Here is a 21779-nt window from a genome sequence, read left to right on the forward strand (position 1 = left end):
ATTCCTCCTGATAACGGCTCAAATCTCTGAATCATGACACCTTAAAAAAAATAACTTGGGACTAAATAATCAACATTATTTTCCAGTGATGATAGGTTGTCATCTGTTCAAGTTTCATAATGAATACTTTGAGGAGACACATATTTTATTGCTTAGGTGTTGTTCACATGGCTTATGAGACTTAAAGGAAACAACCTATTTATATCAATTTTATTTTTCTCAGAAGGTCCTTAAACAAATAAGACAACTGTTGACATAGAGAACATAAAAAAGCACGTAGATTACATAACTAAAGGGACCGTTTCTGTCATCATTTACTCACCCTCGAGTTGTTCCAAGTCTGTATAAATGCCTTTGTTCTGATGAACACAGAGAAAGATATTTGGAAGAGTGATTGTAACCAAACAGTTCTTGACCACCATTGACTACCATGGTAGGAAAAAGTGCCCCAGAACTGTTTGCTTTCCTGCATTCCTCAAAATATCTTATTTTGTGTTCATCAGAACAAAGAAATGTATAAAGCAATTTTTCCTACTGTGGTAAACTCTTAAAAATGAAGCTTCTTAAAAGGTTCTTCACAGTGATGCCATAGAAGAACAATTTTTTGTTACACAAAGAACCATTCCGTCAAACGTTCTTTAAAGAACCATTTCTTTCTTGCCTTTTTATAAGAACCTTTCTTCGCCAAAAATAACTTTTTGTGAAACAGAAAGGCTCTTCAGATGTCACGGTTCTTTTTATGGAACCATTTAGACAAAAAAGGTTCTTCCGTGGCATTGTGAAGCACCTTTATTTTTAAGCGTTTAGTCAATGGTAGCAAAGAACTGTTTGGTTACAAGCATTCTTCCAAATATCTTTCTCTGTGTTAATTAGAACAAAGAAATGTATAGAGATTTGGAACAACTCGAGGGAGAGTAAATGAAGACAGAATTTAACTTTTGGGTGACCAGTTCCTTTAACAATTTGACTATGCATTTATGCATTTTTTTATGCATTTGGCAGGCGCTTTTATCCAAAGCGACTTACATTGCATTATACTTTACATTTGTATGTGCAATCCCTGGGATCGAACCCATGACCTTGGCGTTGCTAGCGCCATGTTCTAACCACAGGAAGCTGCAGGAAGGCTCTTTTTATTAGAAAGAGTTGAGTTCATAATAAACATTTTGAACATACGAACACTCAACCGAAAACAGTGAAAGAGATCTGAAATGTAATTTTCTATGGAGTCACGCTTCATCAGATTTTATACAACCGCTGATTTCATAGAACTGAATGGACATGATAACCTTTTATCCCCCAGTGTATTCATTAATTTATTAGGTAAATGTGCTTTGTTTAAGTCCTTATTTAGACTTTATCATGTTTTTCAAATGAATAATAAAAGTGTAAATATATTCGCTTAATAGGACTAGGTGTTATAATCCCACTATTTCAGCACAGTTGAATTGCCCAATAGGACATTTCCCACGCCTTATGCAGGGGGAAGCAGTCAAGAATATGAATAGAGGAAAGGAGGTCTGAGGTTTCACTGGTTCGTCGGTAGGCATCCTCTTTCCTTGCCATTATCAGAGAGACATCTCATGAGTTGTGTGTCCCAATTTCATCACATTATCCGGAGTGAAAGATGCCTTTTGGTGATGTGCTGCTGATAATGCCCTTTGTATGGTTCCCTATCAATGCGACACATCGTCAGTTGTGCACCTCAGCCTCATTGGATGTTTCGGCCCTTTATCACAAGACACCCTCAGCCAAGGGAGGCCCACCACAGGTTGATCAGACCTGGGTGTGTGTCGCATTGTTACAAGGTCATCTGGCAGCCCATGCTGTGTCCATCCGCCTAAACCACAGCCATTGGCTTCTTCTTTCTGCACTACTGGCCAGTTCTTGATTATCCCACGAGTCCGACTCTCTAATCATTAGGCCACAACTACCCAAACCGCTAATGCGAGCTCAGTGCCCCCGGTCCCATATGGCATACCATTACGACATCAACGCAACCATACCCGCCAACCCGTTGGCTAAGGCTATTATAGCCCCACTGGCTCCGTTAATGCAAGCTCAGTGCCCCCAGTCCCGTATGACATAACAATACGACACACAACACCATTTTATTACGTGGTCACTTGGCAGCCCATATTGCGTCCATCCGTTTCAACCACAGCCAGTGGCTGCTTCTCTCAGCGACAGTGGCAAGTTCTTTGGGCTTGTCCTCTGATCCCCACTTTCTTAAGCAGCCTTGTACTGGATCAATGTTCAATAAAATATAAACTTAAATGCGTTATTGTATTATATTAATATGCTCTATGCAGCTATAATAAAAAGGTACACTCTAATACTGCAATGTCATCTTTCCATCTCTAAATATAACACAGAGAGGAATGCACAGTTACACAACAAAGGTTTCTGTTTCACTTTGAAATGGTGGTATAGAAAACATTTACAGGATCAATAAGGCTTGGGGCTGTATATCGGACCATGCTGGTTCCGGGCTTTGTTTTCAACTTTGAGTGGATCACAATTTAATTTAATTCTACAGATATATATATTTTTTACTTCAAATGTTTCAAACCATAACATTGTAATAATGTAGATTATTTTGGGCATCTATGTCATCTGTGTATTTTGATATCATTTGTGACATCCTCAATTTTTCTTGTAATTTTTTAAGGCTGTTTATTTTCACATAAGTATATTACAATGACGCTTACGTCATTAAACCACTTCGATAGTACCCACAGACAGTGTTGAAGAACAAAGGGACTTTGTTGGTTGTGTTTAAAAGGGAGAGAATAAACAATGAATGTACTGTAGTGTGCTGCAGCCGATTGACCTCCAGGTTTGTGTAGAAACCTGAAGGAATGCAAACCTTGGTTTAATTCAAAGGTAGGCTACAGTATGACAAATCCCAGCGAAAGTATGTTAAACAACACCGTAAAAGTCAAATATCTAAAAAAAACAGAATGGCTGTGTCATGCCCAAACAGCTTAATTTATATTTGGCACAGATGCAATGCTTGTCACTTCCTCATTGAACACAAAGGAATCTTTTCTCACTTCTCGCTAACTCATCTAGGGGGGATGACAACAGCACACCATACCTAAAAACCGTCTCTATTCTCTCTCTCTCCGTCTCTTATTCACCCTCACGTTGTCCAAAACTTGTGTATGACTCGTCTGTGGAACACAAAAGAAGATATTCTGAGAAATGTCTTCATTTTGTGTTCACACAATGGAGTCAATTGCGGCCAATGTTATTTTGTTACCAACATTCTTCAAAATATCTTCTTTTGTGTTCTGCAGAAGAAAGACAGTCATGCATGTTTGGAATGGCATGAGGGTGAGTAAATGATGAGAGAATTTTCATTTTGGGATGAACTGTCCCTTTAAGCAGAGTTACTAGGTGTCCTGACCTTCTGTCATTCAGCCTCTGTTTGAAGGTGTGAAGACATACTGTATTTATTGTCTTGACAAATCTCATGAAATGGGTAGTTTAACGGGATAAGGGATCGCACCTTAACTAGCAACCCAATATTTACATGCCTGCAGGAATGTACAGTACTTTATACAGCCAATTTAGGAGAAGGTCAGAACAGCATGAGCAATTCTCTGCCTTTATTTATACAAGGACACACCCATTATGTGTATTTCTGTAATGGTCTTTTTATTTTGTGTATTTACTTTTCAATCTGTCAGTAGTGTAATCAAACATTGGTGTTGTGTTGTGTTGTCAAACACTGGTAGAAGTTAGCTGAATGATTTATGAATTATGGCGACTAGCTAGCGAAATATATTAAATGATGCTTATTTGAAATGCTTTTAAAAAATTCAGGATTTGCGCCGATCAGGTTTAGGGGTAGATTGAAGGTTAGGGGGTGGAATATACAGTGTGTACAGTATAAAAGTCTATATGTCTATGGAAATTCCCTAACGTGAGTGTGTTCATGGGTCTTTTCTTAATATGGACAGATCCCACACTGTAAGCCGCCTATGGGGAAAGTCTCTCAATGTGGTTTGATCGGTCCTTTGCTTTTTTATTGTAGTCTTTTGTCGTTGGAAAATTAAAGTGGGCTATCCAGAATGAGTTCATATGTAACATCATATTTCCCATTGATGTTTTGAGTAGATCTATTGCGATTCACTCTTCATTCGTTTGCTTTACATCGCACAATGAAATAGTTGTATTCATGATTTCAGGACAAGATACATGTCATGTAATCATACAAGATGTGTCATGAGTATACATCACAGGTTGTCGGTATCAGCACCCGTATCTCACTGTACTGATTCTACTTCTGCTGACTCAGGACTGCATTGCAGGACATCGGAGCAACAGTCAGCCTCATTCGTGGCGACACCACAAAGGTGTATTCTTGTGGAATCAGACTTTCACTTGGACAAAATCTGGTCACCGGTGATTTGTGATAGCTTTTTGGTGAAGCTCTTAAAGAAATGGTTATTTTAAGCATAAAAGAATGTAGGCGAAGGGATGAGGTGTTTCACAAATAGGCACAAATCAGCGACACTCCCTTTAAAGATTAGATAGGAGAAATAAACGGACATACATAATGGGTCAGTGGGTCATTCAGTTGTATGAGGTACTTTAGGTAAAAAGTACCAGTCACTGGGACGAATATTTAACAGAGAAGGTGTTAAAACTTAAAAAATGTCGTAAGAAATAAAGGGTAATTTAAAACATAAAGAATGTAGCCAAATGTGCAAACTGGAAGCAGACACCTTCAAAAAAAATAAAAAAATAAAAAATAAGATTAAACTTGCTTAATGGGATTTTTTTAAAGATTTAAGTTCCTTTTTAAAAGGTGTGTTTAGCATTTGGATCAATATTCAATGAAAAGAAAAAGTTAACCGAGTGTTGTTTCTTCCGTGTTTTCAAAGCTATAGCATTCAATATACATTTTATCATATACGTTTCCTGGGATTATATTTGAACGACGGTGTCGTTACCTCTTTGACCAAAAGAGGGCATTAGATGATTATCAATTTTAAAAGACATCATTAACATTGACAATGACAATGACAATGACTGCCACACTGCGGATACATTATTTCATTAAATATTGTATGTATTTGTCACAAAAAAGTTTGACGGGATTTTATTATTTTCTATGCTGATGATAAACACGAACTACACGAGTCCATTACGTAAAAGCATTCATAACGTTTGCATCAATTCATAGACAAAAAAGTGACATTTATCAATCAACCTGATTGCTGAGCTCAAAACCGGTAGAAGTATTTCTACTCCGACCCATCTGTTTATACATACTTGTAATATAGAATAATACACTTCTATAAAACATGTTTGCATTGCTAAAAAACTAGAACAGCGCAGGTCGTGTACTATGGTGCCATAGAGACTCGTGTACCCATGATGCTACGCGTCAGTCGGAACTTTAGCTGTTTTGACTTTCATGCGGCGCTGCGCAGACCAATCAGCGTTTATCATCAAAGTACCGCGAGAGCGCTTCGGAAGCTGTGCTCTCGCGGAATTTCGATGTCATACGAACATCAATCTGCGCAGCGCCGCATAAATATGAACACACTTCTTGTCAGGAAGAAGATACGAGCGAGTAAGTTACGGCAAACACACAAGACGTCGTCTACAATGCTGTGTTTTTACAAGAAAATGCACGCGTGTCAGTGGCGATAAAGGACAGTCTGTTGCTCGATATGTGGTTGTTTTTTCATCGGTCTGTCGCAGTCGCACGCATTGGACTTATGTGACAGGTAACGTTATGCTTTCAGTTTGCTTAGGTCAAACTTTTTGGCGAGCGCTTGGCGTCATGTCTCCTAGTCAACCTGCATTTGAGTGAGGGGCTACAGTGCAAAATATCTTTTTCGTGATATCTATTTCGTCTCATTGAAAGGTTAATGAACAGCAACATATCAAGTTCTTCGACAAGTGCTGCGTCGCTCAGAGTGGGTTGCCAGATCCTTTTACTATTACTTCAAGTCCTTGTGTATATGTAGTCGTCCTTTTGCATTAACTGTAGTCTTCTGTTCTATATCTTTACTATACCCAAAATAGAAACTTTACACAATTTCTGTTAAACAAAATTTAACGGATTTAATGGGAATGGGATCAAATGTAAGCTATAATGGTCTCTACTGGTAATGTGTTGGGTTCTATTGGTGGGACCTGGAATAATGTCCAAAACTCACCATTTAAGATACAGTTGATGGTTCATCATTTGTAATGGAAAACATTACAATCTGTAGGCATTTTGTATACTATGTACTGTATTTTAATATCGCACAATATGTTTAATACTATACAATAGTACTGTCGTATGGATAGTCCAGTAGAATCCCTTGCGTGGTGGTCAGTTCAAAGTGCAAAAGGTCTGTAGATGTTTCGTTGCCTGCAGCTGCAGCTTGTACTGTATGTGAATCATTCATTTCTTTATCAGCCTTTATCAGAAGCCTGTTTTCTATGTAAAATTCTGCCTGAGTGTGACTGCTTTAATTTATGCATTACAGGTCACCACTGACTTGCTACTGTATCTAATTATAAAATGGGTCTTTTATTTAGTTGCTAAAATCTAGTGTCATCCATTTGTACTGGGTGGGATCGATGTGAAGAATTCCAGTAATTTGAGCAGAGGATAATCAAATCCTTTGAGAAAATAGGACTTTTCCCTGCAGTTTGTGTCACACTTCAAACCACTAAATATCATTTTAAATGATGTTGTGAGTGACATGCTTTTTTCTACTGTGTTCTGGATTCGATGACGCAGGGAGTTAGATGCTTCAGGAATATGCGATGATGGTCATGCAAGTTGACACAGACAGGGAGTATTTGTCAGTCTTTAGAACACAATAGTTTATATTCATTAGATTGTTTGGCTGTTGTCAGAGTTTTGTTCTTTGTTTGTTGTATTGCTTGTTTGTTTTGTCTTTGTGCTCTGTTACCTTCACAAGTCGCACGAAGTGGTGTTGTAAAGACATTTGTGACCCTGGATCACAAAACCTCTTAAGTAGCACGGGAAAATTTTTAGTAAAAGACAAAAATACATTGTGTGGGTCAAAATTATTGATTTTTCTTTTATGCCAAAAATCATTAGGATATTAAGTAAAGATCATGTTCCATGAAGATATTTTGTAAATTTCCTACCTTAATATATAAAAACGTTATTTTTGTGAGTGGATGGTCTGCCACAGTGCCCCTGATTAACAACTTCAAAGGCAATTTTCTCAATATTTAGATTTTTTTGCGCTCTCAGATTCCAGAGTTTTAAACGCTTGTATCTCAGCCAGATATTGTCCTATTCTAACAACTCATATATCTATAGAAAGTTTATTTATTCATATGTAAAAATCTCAATTTCGAAAAATTGACCCATAAGACTGGTTTTGTTGTCCAGGGTCACATTTTATGTCAGTCCCCTCAGACATGGACCATAAGGATGCATTTGCAGCGTTGCAGGCGGTATGTTCGGATGTGATCATTGCTCTAAATGGATCCCCCAATTCTTCACATGGTGACTACACCGATCGTATTTTGGGAGTGATGAGGCAGATTCAGGAACACGGCCGTTCTGTCGAACCATTGATCACTGGCTTTACTTCTGTATATCACCACTTTGACTTAGATGCTGAGACACCCGGCAATGGATATCGAACCTTAGTGAAGGTAACTACTTATGAATGATAAAATCCTTCCTCTCATTTATTTGCAATTGATGTGTTGCACGCCAATGTCTCTTTGTCATAAAAGTCGCTTTAATCAGACATTGTAAATGATCTTGGTTATAAAATGCAAAAGAACAAATTACAAAAAGTCCCTCACATACAATTTTGATTATATTTACATTGATTACTTTTATAGTGGATTTTTGTACATTTGGAGCTTTAGTTCTCGTTCTCTTATATAATATGAAAAAGGGTGGCCAGAATAAAAAAAATCCCCTGTTTCAGATTATATAAAAAGTAATACGGGTTTGGAATGACATGAGAGTGAATAAATACTTAGTGTTACTTTAATTTTCTGTTACTTTAATGTTCCTCATAGGTTGTACTTTCCTGCACCACCCACATCACCCAGAAAGCCCGTTACATCGCCTCAAACTGCAGCGGGCCATTTTTTCGAATGGAGCACAATGCAGCAGAAATGGAGGCATACTGTAGTGCCCTGTGTCAGCTGCGGGCATTGCTTTACCTGGCACAGGGTTTGTTAAATGACAATGCCCATGGGCAGCTCTTGTCACAGGAGGAAGGGGGGCTGAGTAAGAAATTTGTACAAGAATACATCTCCATGCACAAGGCTTGTTTCTACGGCCGCTGCTTGGGCTTCCAGGTGAGATTATGATTATTTGCATTCTTTGAAAAGACACTTCTGTTTAAGTGCAATATAGTTCTGATTTTGTCTCTGTTTTATGATGCTAAGGAACTACTTTAGCATGCATGCTTGTATTTAGCCTTTCACTGTTGCGTGCGGTCTGCAGAATGCAAATGTGTTCCGGAAACATAACATAACATCAGCCTCTGTTTCTTTTTCTCCAAGTTCTCCCCTTCTCTCAGGCCGTTTCTGCAGACAGTGGTCATCAGTATGGTGTCCTTTGGTGAAAACTACAAGAAACAGCAGACTGGCCTAGGTCAGTGTAGTGAATTAGCTGGCAACTGTGTCAGCACATAATATTAAGAGTAAAATATTCCTCTTTCATGCATTTACATTTTGACACACTCCCCACATGACCCACTATATGTTTTTATCAGTCTGGGTGTTCCCTGGGATTCAAACCAGTGACCTTTGCACTGCTAATGTAAAAATCTTTCTTGCTAAAGCTGATGTAGATTGTGATGTAGTCAGTTTTTGGTTAGTTAAGTTCTGTCTACTTACATTTACATTTATGCATTTGGCAGACGCTTTTATCCAAAGCGACTTACATTGCATTGTACTATACATTTGTTTCTGACTATGTGCAACCCCCTGGGATCGAACCCATGATCTTGGTGTTTCTAATGCCATGCTCTAACCACTTACAGGCATAGCTGCTCTCTCTTTCTTCACATCCGGCAAATATGTGATGGACCCTGAGCTGAGGGGGTCGGAGTTTGAACGCATCACTCAAAACTTAGACATGCAGTTTTGGAAAAGCTTTTGGAACATTACTGAGACTGAGTTGTTATCAGTAAGTACTTCAATGCAAGCATATTTGTGCTTCTACATGCGGGCTAAAATGTAACAGAAATAAACAACACTCAAACGTCAAGTGCATATTTACTGTGATCTTCGCATGTCATGGCTCAGAGCTTTAAAATGATTATCTCGTTTCTCTCTCATGTTTTCTTTCCTCTTAAGGGTTTGTGCAGAATTGCTTCCAGTGTGGTGCAGGTGAATCTAACATTAACTGTGCCAGGTGAAGCTTTGAGTTTGCCACTCGCCTCTGACCCCAGTCTCTCAGTCTCAGTATTGCCTCCAGTTGCCCATTGGGGCCCGGGGCCAGTCAACATGCGTCTGATATCACACACACTCCGCCAAGGACAGGTGTGTGTGTGTATTTTAATGAAAATAAATGAACACATCATTTGCTAAATTTTATTACTTCTTAGGAATGCACCAGCATTAAAATTCTTGCTGCTACGGATAAGTTGTTAAAAATGTTCACGTTATAATTGATAACCACTAAATGGGCGCTAGTATATATTGAAACTTTTTTGTGTCTATGCTATTTTGTAACGCAAAACTATAGATCCCAGAAATCTTAAGGCAGATATCTTAAGGCTCATATAAATGTTTCTAATGCAGTTCAGTTTCGTTCATCCCGTATGATTTGAACATTCATCTCACCAAATATGAAGAAATGTGTTCATTTTTTGTTTTGTAATAAGTGATTCCACCATTTCCTATATCCTCCACATTTAATGTTTCTCCATAGGACAGTGCAGAACTGTTGGCATTTTCTCGACCTGAAGGACCACAGTTATCTCTACCTGTCACTTTTAATCGTCAAACGTCTCCTCTCTCTCCGTGCCTGCTCATACACTTCCACGGAGGAGGTTTTGTTGCACAAACTTCAAAATCACATGAGGTGTAGCTGATATTTTATATTAACTTTGTTTCATGTATGGCCACTGTGCTCAAATAATCTTACCTCAGTTTATCATTTTTTTACGTTTATTTATTTTGTGCCTTTTGTAGAATTACCTGAAGAGCTGGTCAAAGGATCTGAACGTGCCTGTTCTCTCGGTGGATTACTCTCTGGCTCCAGAGGCCCCATTCCCCCGAGCTCTAGAAGAGTGTTTCTACGCTTACTGTTGGGCTTTGAAAAACTGCCACTTGCTGGGTTTGTATAGCACACTGCCTTATATGAACACACATACAATGAATGTCCGGGTCATTACAATAACATACTTTACATAGATGATAGCTTCTTTTGATAAACTTGATCTATGCTCTGACTCTTTAGATCAGTGGTTCTCAAACTTTTTTGTTGTAAGGCCCCAAATTAGTGTAGGGTGCATCGCTTGGGGGGCCCCCCAAAATAAAAACTTAAAGTAGAATTTCAATTCAACCAAAAACATACTAAATTATACAATGCTCGAACATCAATTATTTGGGTTTGTGGTCTTATTTATCTGATGTATAACTGCACAAAATTTATGATAAATGTTTATATTTCATAATATGCCACAAAAATTGTGGCCCCCCTGGATCCATATTGGTTCCCCCCAGGGAGCCACGGCCCCCAATTTGAGAACCACTCCTTTAAATAACCACCACAGGTCAAGTTAGCATTACATCAGTTTGTTAATATAACTCATTAAAGCTTTATAGTTCATAATATCTTGTAATTATACAACAAAAAATGTAAGAACCAATCATATATTATGACAATGTCAAATCATGCAAACAAGTGTTCCAGTTACAACCCAAAATCCAGTACATCCAAACCTCATAGGTGTACATTTTTAAATGTCTGTGCTGCAATGAACCTTTATTTTTCAGCGTTTATACTAGTATGTGAATGTCATAAGTGTAAGCCAACCGGGGTCCGAAGACTCTCTAAATCTTGATCTTGCTCCACAGGCTCGACTGCAGAACGTGTTTGTTTTGCGGGGGACAGTGCAGGTGGGAACTTGTGTATAACCGTCTCTATGAGGGCGATATCTCACGGCGTACGTGTTCCTGATGGGATTGTGGCAGCATACCCAGCGACTCTTCTAACAACAGATGCATCACCATCCAGGCTGCTAACGTTGATTGATCCTCTGTTGCCTTTGAGTGTGCTGTACAAATGCATTGACGCTTACGCTGGTGAGAAGTTTTCATCATCTTTACATTATTTTAGGCTAGAATTGTTTCAATTTCAGTAGAAAAATCAGGAATTCCTCATACAGAAGTTAAATGCATGGCGTGATCCAGATATCTGAGATTTTTGCTTTCTATTCTGTTTATAGATAGAGCTTTATGTCAACCTGAAAACTCCTACATATCTTATTTCGTCCTACCCTCATAATTCTCTTTATCCTTCTATCTGTCTCTCTCTCTCGCAGGTACAGGCAGTCAGACAATACAACCAGCAATGCAGTTGGACACCCTGGCTGCTTTAGGACATGATACGATGAAGTTGCTTAATAGTATCACCCAAAGAGCGAACACTTGGTTTCTATCTTTAACAGAACAAAAAGAACCATCATTACCTTCTTCCACCACATCATCCAATGGGATTTTAACATCCGCTCCACGCACCGAAGACAGGCCACAGGAATCCAGAGAATACCCAGAAAACTTTGAGCCAATCCGCTCCAGGTGTCTAGTAGATTTACAGACGCCTTGCACACCAATAATGAAGAACCCATTCGTGTCTCCTCTACTTGCGCCAGACAACCTTCTCAAGGGCCTTCCACCGGTGCATCTAGTGGTAAGATATGATAATGGTGCTTACAAATCTGTAAATTGCTGAAACGGGTATTATACTGCTTTGGTTGTTCTCCTTAGGCCTCTGCTTTGGATGCCCTGTTGGATGATTCGGTGATGTTTGCCAAAAAGCTGAGGAATATGAATCAGCCAGTGACACTCAGTGTGGTTGAGGACCTCCCTCATGGCTTTCTGAGCTTAGTTCAGGTCTGCAAAGAAACCCAGGAAGCATCTGACATATGTGTGAAACGAATCAGAGAAGTCTTACAGCAAGAGGAACCATCTCCTGCTCATAGGCAGCCAGGGCTCAATTAGACCATCAGAAAGTCCTGATGGTCCATTGGGTTGCAATTAAAAACAGGGAATTAAGAACTATGTATGAATCTTGACAAAAAACAAAAAATTATTTAAAAAAGGAAGACGTGTCAGTTGTCAGCACCCATTATGACAACACGGTGTATGGGAAGCTCAAAACTTCACTGAACTTCTGGAAACATACATGCACTTGTTAAATACTTGTACCAAAGTATTTCATTTATGTTTTATTACAAACGAGCTATTCATAATGACCAGTCACTGTACTGATCGAAGTGAATGTCTGAAGCACCATTGTGCCTTTACTGAAGCTATAAAATCTATCCAGGCCACACATTAACACCAAAGCAAATGACACTGTTGCCTTTTATGTGTGTTATATTTTGTTTTTATCTGCAATTCAAATGATTTGGTTTAAATATTGTTTATTCTGAGTTAAGGTATAGAAAGTAGTTTTACAATTCACAATCCACATGTTTGTGTGTGATACTTGTGTGCGGCCTTCCATTAGCTATACACATTTGGCTTAAGACTAGTCCCAGACTAAAATGAAAATTCGAGCTGTCTTAACTGAAAATAAATTGCCCTGACCTATCTTAAAATATGTCCTTGCCATTGTTTTGTCTCAAGATGCACACCAATAATGTTTTTATCTAAGGCATTTTAATAAAAGCCACTTAAATATCCTAATTTAACTAAGGCCTAGTCCTGGTTTAAGATAAGCTGTGTCTTTGAAACTGGGCCACTGTGTCCTTATACTGTTGTCTACAACTGAGCTGTGTGTTTAACACTTTACCTCATTACATTTTATTTAAAAAACTGGTCAGATGCACCAGAATCTTATGCTTAAAGGAATAGTGAACCCCAAAATAAAAAAATTCTGTCATCATTTACTCACCCTCGAGTTGTTCCAAATCTGTATAAATGTCTTTGTTCTGATGAAGACATAGAAAGATATTTGAAAGAATGCTTATTACCAAACAGTTCGTAGCCACAATTGACTGCCATAGTAGAAAAAAATGCTTTATGCTTTTCTTTGTTCTGTTGAACACAAAAGAAGATATTTTGAGGAATGTAGGAAAGCAAACCGTTATGGGGTACTTTTGATTACCATTGTCATCTTACTACTATGGTAGTCAAGTCAGTGCTGTTTGGTTACAAGCATTCTTCCAAATATCTTTCTCTGTGTTAATCAGACAAAGACATTTATACAGATTTGGAACAACTTGATGGTGAGTAAATGATGACAGAATTTTTATTTTTGGGTGAACTGTCCCTTTAAATGTTTTTGGACATGAACTATTCGAACTGTGACTAGTTTCCAGTTTTGGTTAAAATGCAGTACATTAAGCATATATAGGCTGAAATTGTTAAAGAAAAATAAAGTAATTAAACTAAAAACATGATGTGTATTTGTTGCCACATGATTTCAAAGATGTTCTATATTTTGAGTTCCTGAGTTGAATTGAATAACAGATGCAATAATAAATAATCCATTGTCTTTTTGCATGACTAAACACTGAGTATTCTTGATTGGAATTATAATTCTATGTACCAGTTTGACTGTTGGACCCCATCTGACCTTCAGTCAATCCTTGACCTTCACAGTAATGACCTGTTTTAGTGTCATTATTTTACCCTGCAACCAACCTCAACTCCCACATGCTGCTGATAGAGTATTGTTTTATTGTACTAAAATCAAATAAATAAAACATCATTGTAATACAAACTTTGTTTAAGGAATTTTGTTAATAAAACTAATTTTCTTTCTGATGCCCTTTCTGTTTTTGGGCGGTGATTGGCAGGTAAACAAGCCAATAGTCATTCGGTCGACCGGACACGTCACTGAAAGTGGGCGGAGTGCAGAGGAAACACGTGGTTCTGTAACCGGGAGAATCGTCCTCTGAGAAGCTCAACGTGAGTTGTCATTGATTCAATATCATTGAGATTTTGCTTGATAATTTCACAGTATCCATCACGGAAATTTCAGCGAGTGACAGTAATCTATGTTTGATTTGCACGACATTTATTTTACATCCTACCAAGTTGTGTGTCTCGTGAATAACAGACGCATGTGCCATTAGCTTTCAAGCTAATTTTTCATACAACTTAAAGTATGTGTTGTTTTTTTAACAAAGCGGCAGTACGATTCGTATTAACTGAGTAAACCGGTAGTCCTGTTAAGTAATTTCCTTTATATAAAAGACCTTGAAGGACTTTATTGTCATTGCTGTCGTTCATCCTGTGCTCTCCACTATAGTTTTGTTTCAGAATGGGCAGTGTGTTGGCTGCCAGTGCTCCGAGCCCACCAGCGCCAGGCGGAGCGGGCTTGGTGTCAGTGCCACCGGGGTTCACAATGCCATCCGTGGCACCGGTCTCTATCGCCGGCAGCCAGAACGAAGAGCCTCCCCTTCCAAACCCCGGAGCCTTTGAGGAGTGCCATCGCAAATGTAAAGGTCAGAGATAATGCCTCGTCTTCAGTGGTGTTGACGATTTTAAAAATCACTGAATAAAAGCATTTTTTCCGTTCAAAAGTTTAGGGTCACGTGAATTAAATGTTTTCCTTGACCTTACACATCTCTGAATGTGTATGCTAAAATGTCTGTAATTAGTTTTGCAGGCAAACATGTAAATGTTCAAACCTATACTTTTCTTGGATGACAAAACTAACATTTCATAAGCAATGACTGAATAACGAAGAGGCAGCATTTAAAGAGCCCAGAATATGGGAACTCATTCAGTACTGATCCATCTGAACCATCCCAGGGTGAGACTTCAAGGAGTTGGTACACAAAATAATATTTCTGCAAATTCTAGATAAGGGGTTATTCCATGGTTTTGATGAGTTTACTTTTATTCTAAAAGTGTAAAACAAAGTTAAATATGTGACTCTAAACGTTTGAAATGTATTGTATAATTACCTTTTTTCTCCTCTACATTGAAGAATATGTTCATCGTTAGTTCACAGTAGTTAGTGCATTAACAGTTTTATATTCTAAATATTATATTCTTTATATTTTTTTATTCTCATACTAAAGTTTAACCCTTAGTTGGTTCTTGTTGTTTTTCTGTCTCTCCCTCAGAGGTTTTTCCTATGCCAATGGAGGGTGTTAGACTAATGTTGAACAAGGGCTTAAGCAACCATTTTCAGGTTAGTGTTCACTGGTGAAGCTGATTTATCCTGTAACTTGTAAACCTTGGCGGTTGTTTGTTATATCCAGCTCTGCCAGGTTGGTTGTAAGTATCTGCAATCTCTCGTTTTACAGGTGAACCACACAGTATTGCTAAGCACTGTGGGAGATTCCAGTTACAGATTTGGAGCTACTTATGTGGGAACCAAGCAGACAGACCAAGCTGAGGTAAACACATGTTGCTGTTTTTATCCAACATATGCACATATTCACTTGTAAGTTTAAGTGTATAGTGTACACTGGAACATTTTGGGATGAATTCAGAAGATTGGGCTTTTTCCAATTCATCCCACAAATAGACTATGCACGCAGGGTGATGACATACTTCCACTAAAATCTCACCCAGCTAAGCCACTCCCGCTCTCATAGCACTGAGGTAATTTGTTACCAAGCGATAAGGAAATATCGTGAAATTAGCGCGAGTCGAAACAGCAATCAATTGTCCTGCAAATGCTGATCATGTTTGGAAGATAACTTTCAGACTGCGAAATTAGCGCAAGTCGTGACACGCAACAGCAATCAATGGTCTCGTGAACGTAAACATAAGCTGTGTTCGACTGTTTGTGGCGCTGCACGCACAGATCTGCAGATTTAAATGGGCATGGTCACTGTTAGAAGAAGGGTTGGGAGTGGGCGGAGCATATGTTTAATGTCATTTTCCCCTCAAAATAATATTATATAATATTAGTAATATATTATATATTAGATTAATCATAGTTTCGTATAACACTATCGAGTTGTTTTGGCTCAACGAAGTGCTCAGCAATGCAAAGAGGATCTGTCATATCCCTTATATATTACTTTATTAAATCTAAAAAAAAAAACACCCATATTTGCCGGCCAAAAATCCTCCTTTTCCCACACATTGTTATACGGCTGGAAACGTCTCTTCCGTCCCGAAAGCTCACCGGCGCCATCTTGTGCAACTAACCGCGCTGTCAAAACACAATAAATATGGAGAGTGACACCGACGTTAGCAGTGTCAACAGTAGGCAGAGCTCTGATGAGGACTACTGGTCAGAAAATTTGAAATGTGTTTTTTTTTTAAGAAAATAAAGGTGTGTTATAGACTATATAGGATTGTTAAATGCATTACAGTGTTAAACACTAAAGAACAGCAAAGTCTGGAAAAGCATGAGCATCAGTTAGGTGAGGAAAAAGTAACGCAAAAAGTACTTTGTTACTTTCCACAAAAATTACCCAAGTACCGTATTTAGTTACTTTTTTATAGAGTAACTTTATATTGTAACTAGTTACTTTTAAAAGTAACTTTCCCCAACACTGCATAGCAGCATTAGGATTTGTCCTCCAGAAACATCACCAGATTTTGAAAGAATCATATTTACAGCATTAATTTTTTGTCAGGCCTTTCCTGTCATTGTTGGTGACATGGACAACACGGGGAGTCTAAATGCTCAGATTATCTATCAGGTCACAGAGAGAGTGCGCTCCAAACTTGCCTTCCAGGTCTGTATGGGTAAAATTCTAGGCTATGTTTTTTCAGTTATGATATAACAATGCATTTCTGCAATTTTCTAATGCTGTTCTCTATCAGACACAGCAGCAGAAGTTCGTTAACTGGCAAGGAGATGCTGAATATAAAGGGGAAAATTTCACTGCTGCAGTGACCTTTGGCAACCCAGATGTGCTGGTGGGGTCTGGTAATTGTCTCCTCTGCTACTCATTATTTATGCTTAATTTATTCTATTTTTCCCTTTCACTTTCTCATGAGTTATTTTGACTGTCTCTTGCAGGAATTGTTGTTGCTCATTATCTTCAGTCTGTCACTCCATCATTGGCATTAGGGGGAGAGCTGGTGTACCACCGTCGGCCGGGAGAGGAGGGCACGGTCATGTCTCTTGCCGGCAGATATACAGGTATACACACATAAGAGACTTCTGGTAAGTCGTCTTGAATGTTATACTGACACTTAGTGGTTTGGATGTAACCTTGCAGTTTTTTCCGCATTTGCAGAGACGGATGCCTTTGCAGAAATTCTAATTATACATTTAAAAAAACACATAAGTTAAAGGAAATTAAATTAATTAATTAAGTTTTTAGGTAATTGGAAGTCATTTTTCTCTTAATGCATGTCTTAAAACAGGTAGCAACTGCGTCGCCACATTGACACTAGGAGGAGATGGAGGTCATGCATCATATTATCACAAAGCCAATGACCAGGTAGATGGGGTAGATGTTTAGCTGTGGTTTTAAAATCATTTTCTAACTTGCATTCTTTTAACAGCTAATATCCACAAATGTTTTATGTTTGGGTATTAGTTGCAGGTTGGTGTGGATTTTGAAGCAAGTGCCCGTATGCAAGACACAAGTGTATCATTGGGGTACCAGCTGGATGTCCCCAATGCCAATCTGGTCTTTAAAGGTTGGTTGTGCACTCACTAATTTGTATACACACAGACATTGTCATATTCAGACATTTTTTATAAGGCAAGTACTACTAACTAAGGGGGTGTGAAGTCTAGGAACACTGCAAAGCAAAGGAATTAAAGGAATAATTATATAAGTTTAGTAATTTTGTAATCTTTTTGTACATTACCCGTAGACCATAACACCTAGAACCTTAACCGCTTCAGAAATATCTAATTAAAATATATGTGGCATTTAGAAATCAAGTGACGTTTATGTTTTCTAAATCTGCCGCTTTCGCTCTAGGTTCATTAGACAGTAACTGGGTGGTAGGAGCCACTCTTGAAAAGAAGTTACAGCCCCTGCCTCTGTCATTGGCCCTCTGTGCTTTCCTTAATCATAGAAAAAACACCTTCAAGTGTGGATTCGGCATCGCCCTTGGTTAAACCTGCCTTCGCCATGGTTATTGCTGCAGTTTACAGACCAGTGATGTCACTGGTCACATGGTAAAGACTTGAACATACTTGCATATTCATCAGTATCTGCTACTTATAAGGCAAAATGAAGATGAACGACAGAAATATTTGTTTTTTTGTTTTGTGTGTTTGAGATTGGTTATTCTTGTCATTTAAACAAAAATAAATTATTCCAGTCAATGATAAACAAATGCAATAGAACAAAAATGTATCATCATGACTCTATTTTACTTTATTGTTTGTTATTATTAAATATCTTTTATAAATTATTTTCTGTGTTTGAAAATGTAATTCTTTATCTGGGTTTTGGGTTGGTTTAGTTTTCTCTAGGCAATATTCAGGGTGTTTTTTTTTTCATTTTCAATCATTTTAAATGCTTTGCTGGAGTATCTCTATAATTGTATTGGTACATATACAAGTAAATTGTCTCTATTAGATTGTTTTTCCTCTGCGCTGTTCTATGTATACATTTATGTATAGCAGCCACCAGGTCCTTTTATATGCAGGTAAGTGTTGTGATGAAGCTGACAAAGTCCAGATGGACCCTCATTTAATTCCTGACTCATCAATCATTACATGAAACATGCGGATATATATGTGCGGATCAGCACTGACAAATACAAACGGAATTTCTCAAACAAATGAAATAACTACATGATTATGTGACAGTACTGTAAAATAACTGTATTTTTATCTGTATTAGGCATGTAGCTTTGCTCTGTTGAAATAAACGATGATAAAATCTGTTTTGTTGAAAAATTAGATTATTGACAACTAGGAATTGCTTTTTTTTAAGACGAGATTGTATTTGACTTACGTACTGTAATACAAGTTGAATAAAAAGGGTATTGATTAGTTTTAAGTCGTTTAGAATATGGTACTGTAGTATTACCTTTTAAATATTATCTTTAGGACACACTATTGTGTAGAAATATTTGATCTAAGCACATTAATTCAAAATGAAATCTAAATTGTGATGTGCATTTTTATTCTTCCATAATTAGTTTTAAGTATAGCTTTATTACGAGTTTGTGGTTGAGGAGGACAAATTTTCGTACGTAAACTGGACATTCAGATTAGTGGTCAAAATACATGTAATTCTAAATTATTCATTCCCACAGTTTGACATTTGGGGGACACTATTATTTAATATTTGGTTGCATTCTTATTATTTGTGTTATTCTAAGTAGTTTTACTACTTTTTACTTGACTTTAAATTTCATTTAAAATTTACAGGACACTTTTAAGACAGTATTTGCTGTATGTAGGAATGTGAGTCACAGGTCTGAGGTCAGTTCAGCTCATGATCTCATGATCTTCATGATGTGGAATGAATGACATGGCGGTGTACAGCAGGGCACTGCCTTCTGGACTTTACTGCCTTATCACGACACTACAATCTGTTTATATACAGCACTTGTACCTTCTCACACTCGCACACGGAGGAGCACAACAGAAGGCCTTTTATATTGTTTGGATTAAATAATCTTTTTTTCTTTTAAATTCTTCACATAATCATGAAGGTCCTTGTAGTTTTTGTTATCACAGCTTTCTGCGGTGAGTACATTTGTCAATTTACTCACTTTTGAATGAAGGATACCATCAGAGTTGTAACAATTTTTACCTTATGTTAATTGTATTGTAATTCTGGTTTATTTAATAGGTTGCCATGCCAATATGATGTGGCCGGACCAAGCAGAGCCCAGTATGGAGCTGGTGAAAAATGCATTCTGGAATTATGTCGCACAGGCAACCCTCACAGCCGAGGACACAATGCAGATGATCAAAAATTCTGAACTGGGACAAGATATCAAGTAAGCAAATACTACATTAGATGATAAACCCGCTATAAAACTAAAAATACACAATGAAAATGAAAAACACAAACATCTGTCTGTCTTTTTAGTGACAAGATCTCTAAAAGTGCAGATGCCGTGAACGACTACACCCTGACCATTCGAGGTCAAGTGACTCCTCTGACCCAAGAGCTGTTGGCCAAACTTTCACAGGAGGCAGATCAGCTGAAACTGCGTATGGAACAGGAACTGACATCTGTGCAGTCCCAGCTCAAGCCTTATTATGAAGAGCTTAGAGATGATATTCAAAAGCAGGTCGAGCAGATGAAGAAGGACGTGACTCCATATGCAGAGACCCTAAACTCTGAAGCCCTGAAATCTAAACTACTCCAGGGGGCCGAGGACTTGAAGGCAAGCCTGGAGAGAAATCTCATGGAGCTGGGACCCCAAACCGAGGAGCTCAAGCAGAAACTGGACCAACACCTCCAGGACTTTCAGATGAACATGGCTCCATTAGCTCAAAGCTTCCAGGCTCAGCTGGCCCAGAGAAGTCAGGAGATTCAGAAGAGCATTAATACAGAGGAGCTGATCAGCAAACTGGATCCATATGCTCAGGACCTGAAGGCTCAGTTAACATCTTTCTGGGAATCTTTTGTCAACAACAAGCAGTAAAATGAAAGGACACTCCACTGCTTTTGTTACCGTTCTGGTTAATATGCATTAACAGCTTGCTTTTTGTTTACAGTTGCACCAAATATTCTTCTTTGTTCACTGTGCATAAATGTTTTTATATCCAAATAAAACATTGTGTTTGATATCTATCTACAAAAACATCTCCATTTTATTAAATCATGCTCCCGTTTCGTACGCAATGGTCTTAGATTTGATGACTATGTACTATGCTTAGAACATCTTATCTCATTAATCTGGTGAGACAAACAACCTTTTAATATACCCAAACTTTATTACATTTGCCTTACCAGTTTATCAAGCATTACACTGAAGTTAATCTTACAGGAGTGGTTCATATATTTACCAAACAAAATAGGAACAGATGCAAAAGTACACAAATGAAAGCACAAATTGATGCAAAATAATAGCAAATTCTTAAGAAAATACTATTAGTAGGTTCAGTAAGATGTATTGATTTATTTTCAGCCATTGTGTAAATACAGTAGTCCTAAAGAGTCAAACCATAGACCGATGACTTTACAGTACATAAAGCAACCACAAACTTAAACCTCATCTCAAAAACAGTCTGTGGCATCCTAGACCAAGATGATGTTGTTTGAGTGACAATAACCTTATAAGGTGATGAGCCCGTCTGAAATTTGATCATGTGATTGTCAGAAAGCATTACTGTCTTTGTTCGATTTGGCACATTGCTTCACAGGCCATTCAGGTGTCAGAAACTTTGTCATGTCAGAAAACTTGTCACACCACAGGTCAGAGGGCTTGTCTGGGATTTGACCCCAACATGGCAAATTCTTAATTCATTTTGCAAAGGATTATGCTACTGTGAACCTACACTGTAAAAAAAAGTACTGGCAGTTTATTACACAGACTTTTTACCGTAATTAAAAATGGAAATTTTCTTTTAATTGACAGTGTGCCCACAGTAAAAAAACAAGAAACTTTCTGTTTTTTAATGGTATAACTACTGTAAAAAACTAAACATTTTCTATTATTTAAAAGTTTGTCTATATTAAAAAAAGTTATTTTCTGTGTTTTAATGGTATACCTACAATAAATAA

General features: G+C 37.9%; 3 protein-coding genes across 4 annotated transcripts; all 3 read left to right on the top strand.

Annotated features, from left to right (window-relative positions):
* The first annotated feature begins 5582 nt into the window (after positions 1–5582).
* Positions 5583–13902, top strand: lipea (lipase, hormone-sensitive a). Its single transcript, XM_057355248.1, has 11 exons — positions 5583–5747; positions 7385–7653; positions 8032–8316; positions 8524–8614; positions 9006–9151; positions 9322–9507; positions 9899–10051; positions 10162–10306; positions 11050–11277; positions 11517–11884; positions 11962–13902. The coding sequence occupies exons 2-11, from the start codon at positions 7396–7398 to the stop codon at positions 12193–12195; spliced, it is 2094 nt and encodes a 697-aa protein (XP_057211231.1). The 5' UTR covers positions 5583–5747; positions 7385–7395; the 3' UTR covers positions 12196–13902.
* A 137-nt stretch (positions 13903–14039) lies between these two features.
* On the top strand, positions 14040–18975 carry tomm40l (translocase of outer mitochondrial membrane 40 homolog, like). 2 transcript variants are annotated; one of them, XM_057355249.1, is made up of 10 exons: positions 14040–14112; positions 14456–14651; positions 15279–15346; positions 15462–15554; positions 16752–16853; positions 16942–17047; positions 17141–17263; positions 17491–17567; positions 17667–17769; positions 18060–18975. In XM_057355249.1, exons 2-10 carry the CDS (start codon positions 14468–14470, stop codon positions 18197–18199), a joined length of 996 nt encoding a protein of 331 aa, XP_057211232.1. In that variant the 5' UTR covers positions 14040–14112; positions 14456–14467; the 3' UTR covers positions 18200–18975. The 2 variants fall into 2 exon arrangements, with proteins under 2 accessions (XP_057211232.1, XP_057211233.1); XM_057355250.1 differs by lacking the exon at positions 14040–14112 and adding an exon at positions 14122–14194.
* A 613-nt stretch (positions 18976–19588) lies between these two features.
* Positions 19589–20796, top strand: apoa4a (apolipoprotein A-IV a). The gene is made up of 2 exons (XM_057355389.1): positions 19589–20043; positions 20136–20796. The coding sequence occupies exons 1-2, from the start codon at positions 19907–19909 to the stop codon at positions 20695–20697; spliced, it is 699 nt and encodes a 232-aa protein (XP_057211372.1). The 5' UTR covers positions 19589–19906; the 3' UTR covers positions 20698–20796.
* The last annotated feature ends 983 nt before the right edge of the window (positions 20797–21779 follow it).

This window comes from Triplophysa rosa, linkage group LG16 (assembly GCF_024868665.1).
Source record: "Triplophysa rosa linkage group LG16, Trosa_1v2, whole genome shotgun sequence".
In the NCBI taxonomy this organism is placed as follows: Eukaryota; Metazoa; Chordata; class Actinopteri; order Cypriniformes; family Nemacheilidae; genus Triplophysa; species Triplophysa rosa.